Source organism: Henckelia pumila, chromosome 4 (assembly GCF_033568475.1).
Source record: "Henckelia pumila isolate YLH828 chromosome 4, ASM3356847v2, whole genome shotgun sequence".
NCBI lineage: Eukaryota > Viridiplantae > Streptophyta > Magnoliopsida > Lamiales > Gesneriaceae > Henckelia > Henckelia pumila.
The window spans coordinates 42,846,247-42,850,597 of NC_133123.1; the positions used below are offsets into that span (position 1 = coordinate 42,846,247).

The window sequence follows — 4,351 nt, forward strand, 5'->3', positions numbered from 1 at the left end:
GAATCATAGCATGATATATAGTATAAAAAAATATGCATCCTTTTCCAATAAATATTATGTCGGTACCATGATATGGAGCTTTTTCATTGTCAGATGAAGATAAATGAGAAAAGTAAAAGCATGTGTAATTTGTACATGGTCCGTGAAGTGATGGGGTGGCCATCCTACCTTATAAACCTCTTGGGTACAAGAATAATGGCAAATTTATGGTACATTAATGTCAATCTTCTTCATGATCATGAATTGGAATGATTTTTAATGGGATTTATCCTGTTATTATTTAGCACCAAAGGTTTCTACTTTCTACATAATTAATGATGAAGGGAACACCATATTTAGTTTGTGGTTCATGTTGGTTTGAGAAGAGGGAGGGACCAAATTGTATGACAAGAAAAATGGTCCAGCTGTTATGGGATGTGTTCTAATGGTATTTTGTAAAGTTATCTCCTTGAACTTGTACTTCAATAAAGTATTCTGCCTTCTTGAAATTATTCTAATTTAGACATGCTTTGGAATGTCACTTCCATTGTCTCATTGGGTGCTACATTATTGGTTTTTTTCCATATTCACTATTTTATATGAGATTTCAAAAACTATTGTTGTTGTTGAATGAAATGTGGATGTTTTAGCTCGTTTATTTATTTGTTGTTGTTGCTGAATTGATGCAGTTTGTAAATTAAAAGTTAAAATTAGGCTGTCACAAATGAGTATGGAAACGGGTTAAAGTACGTCTTTAGGAGCGGTTACAAACCGCTCTTTGTCTGTAGGCGCGGTTACAAACCGCTCTTGTAGAATTATTTAGGATCGGTTATTAACCGCTCTAATTGATACTTTACAAGATCGTTTTTTTACCGCTCTAATATAAAGACTTTTTAGGACGTTTAATAAACGCTCCTACATATTTCTACATAAGCGGTTTAAAAACTGCTCTAATATAATTTATTTTCAAGCGGTTTAAAACCGCTCTAACAACTTATATATTAGACCGGTTTTTATGCATGTACCAACGCCTATAATATTCGATTGTATTGGGCCTACCATCGTCTACAACACAAGCGGTTGCAAAACCGATGGAAAATCTATTAGAGCAGTTTGAAACCGCTCTTAAAAGCATATATAAGCGCTGCTATAGATCTTTTTTTTTGTAGTGTTGGTTAAATAACTTGATATTTTTTTATTTTCTTTATTCTCCAAGTTAACTAACTAGAAATCTAATCATCCCAAAAATTTTCAAACTAGTAAAGTTTTATCCTTCAAACTTCCAGAAACTAGTTTGTTGTTACTCTTTGAGCTTCAGCAAACTCAATAGTATGTTTTCGCACTAATTTAATAGACTACTACTTTGTCATTTCGAACGAGATTCGCCTGCATACATAACTGCTACTACCAGTTCCAGGTTTTGAAGAAAAGAAAATTTAGGAGTGTTCATTCATATTTTCTTAACACTCCTCATCGATCCTAACAAATATATAGATAATAGCCGTTAAAAGTGAAATAGTTGTTACAAAATCAAATGAAAATTTGCAAACTTAGTCTGTCATTAATGTATTCCAAAAGAATAGGCTAAAAATAACAAATAAATAATGAATCTATGAGAAAAAGTGCTCAAAAAGAAATGCATTGCAACGATACCCTAGATTTTGCTGCTTAGTAGTAAATCCATATTTCGGTTGAGATTCTACAAGTATAAATGAATAACGTATACAATTATTTACGCAAACTTCTGTCACTTATGTATTCCAAAAGAATAGGCTAAAAATAACAAAAAGAAATAATGAATCTGTGAGAAAAATTACTCAAAAGGATATGCATTGCAACGATACCTTAGATTTTGTTGCTTAGACAAATTAGTCATTTTATATGGTTTTCACTTTTTTTTTGGGTATTAAAAACATTTTTATTTACAAAAACGACACTCACCATTTTGGTTTGTATTTTTTAACTTTTAGATTAAATATAATTTTTTAAGATTTAGATTAAAATAGTTATTATTTTTAAACTTTTGAATATCTAATTACTCGTATGACTTTTAAAAATAACATAAAAATTAATTAAGATAAAAAAATTTATGTATATGCACACAAAAGACGCTAATATATTTTATTTTTGAGGTTAGTGTTAATGCGAATCAACAAGAGAAATTCGATTTTAATTTGAAAAAGAAAATGCAATTAATAATCTTCCGTGTGAATATTTTGTCTCCCAAATCTGCTATGATTTGATATCATCTATAATCATTATCAAAACCATGAATTTATATTTGTTTTTGAGGTACAAAGAGAGAACCGGAGAGCGAGCATCAAACAAGGTTTCATGCACACTCCCACACAAGCAGAATACACAGAACCGCACCACACACCTCCAAAAATCTTACAATAATTCGATGGAGCACGGCGTAGATGGCATCATCGTCCACGAAAATGGCGACAGGATAATCGACATCGACGGGGCTGCCACCGGTGATGAGACGATCGACTACGAGGACGACGATCACAAAGGCTCTACGTCTTTTTTGAGAACCTGTTTGAATAGTGTCAATGCTTTATCAGGTTTTTAATTTTCCCCCACCATTTGTTCTGTTTTTTCCCCCTCTGTTAGTTGCGGGTTGCAGTATTTGCCGTAACATTTTTTGTTAAATTGACAGTTAATTTGATCACTTGTTAAGTTTCTATTGGTGTGACGGATTTTTAGACCTCAAAATTACAGGGGTCGAGGTCGGCCAGGGAGACGACGGGATAAGTAATGAGTCAAGGAAAGACTTATCAGATTTTATCAATTGTTAGAGTATTTTTCTAACGAAACTAGTAACATTGATGCGAATAGTGAATTTGCCACTTTGTCTTTTGGTTTATTATAGGTGTTGGAATATTATCACTTCCTTATGCGGTATCATCCGGGGGCTGGTTGACTTTGATATTTTTCTTTCTCATAGCCGGTTCAACTTACTACACTGCTTTATTGATTCAAAGATGCTTGGACATGGATCGAAACATACGAAGCTATCCCGATATCGGTGGCCGGGCATTCGGGCCGAAAGGAAGAAAGATTGCATCCTTAGCGGCGAACGTCGAACTTTACTTGGTGGCAACAGGTTTCTTGATACTCGACGGAGATAATTTGCATAATCTGTTTCCAGGCATAGGATTTAACATCGGTAGGCTCGTTTTCGGAGGAAGAACGTGCTTTATTCTCATGATGGGACTCCTCATACTTCCCACAGTTTGGTTGAATAATATGCACATTCTTTCTTACATATCAGCCACAGGAGTTGTAGCCTCTTTTGTCATCCTCTGTTCCGTTTTATGGGCCGGTGTGTTCGATGGAATCGGATTTCGCGAAAAGGGAACGCTTATAAATTTGAAAGGAATTCCCACAGCTCTTAGCTTGTACGCCTTTTGTTATAGCGCACATCCGGTTTTTCCTACGTTGTACAATTCAATGAAAAGCCGAAAAAAATTCTCCAAGGTACTATATAAACTAATCAAACCGATTTCATTACTTGGCCCGGATTTCCTGTTTTTCTTGTTGCCAACCGAGAAATCATGCGACTCTTATTGCAGATAATGCTTGTTTGCTTCCTCGTTTCAACGACTAGCTACGCGGCCATGGCGGTCTTGGGGTATCTCATGTTCGGTTCAAAAGTAGAGTCTCAAGTAACTTTGAATCTTCCTACTAACAAAACCAGCGCGAAAGTGGCGATTTACACCACACTAGTGAATCCATTCGCCAAGTTCGCGTTGATGGTGAAGCCAGTCATGAGCGCGCTTGAAAATCGTCTCTCACCACGTCCCAATAGAAGGCGTAGTACCTTGATCAGGACGGCAATGACACTTAGCATGATGGTGGTGGGCATAACCATCCCCTTTTTCGGATATCTCATGTCTCTTGTTGGCGCGTTTTTGGGCGTCACAGGCTCGATCATACTCCCATGTGTATTCTTCTTGAAGATTTCTGGGATTTATGGGAGATTCGGATTCGAGATGGCCTTTATCTGGGTGATTATATTGCTTGGTGGTGTAATTCTGGTGGTTGGTACTTACACGTCTTTGCAGGAGATAATTAAACATTTGTTATGACATACATGGCATATATTAGTTGTTGCCGGGCACTAAATTTTGATTTGAAAAAAGAAAAGAAAAAAGATTCATCAAACAATATTCTCTCCTTGTATATTTGTATTACGTACTTCGCTTGGTCAGTTTATTTATTATTTTTTCAAACATGGTCTAAAATTCGCTAAGCACTAGTCAGACGTCAGACTAGAGCCTAGACCGCCTAGGCGATGACTAAACAACACTAGACGGATTCCACGATTTCAACGTAATAAATGAAATATTATAAGTCCAATACA

At 35.7% G+C, this 4,351-nt stretch overlaps 1 protein-coding gene across 1 annotated transcript; it reads left to right on the plus strand.

Moving 5' to 3' along the window:
- The first annotated feature begins 2,286 nt into the window (after positions 1–2,286).
- On the plus strand, positions 2,287–4,100 carry LOC140867011 (amino acid transporter AVT1J-like). Its single transcript, XM_073272077.1, has 3 exons — positions 2,287–2,549; positions 2,858–3,465; positions 3,561–4,100. The coding sequence occupies exons 1-3, from the start codon at positions 2,384–2,386 to the stop codon at positions 4,074–4,076; spliced, it is 1,290 nt and encodes a 429-aa protein (XP_073128178.1). The 5' UTR covers positions 2,287–2,383; the 3' UTR covers positions 4,077–4,100.
- The last annotated feature ends 251 nt before the right edge of the window (positions 4,101–4,351 follow it).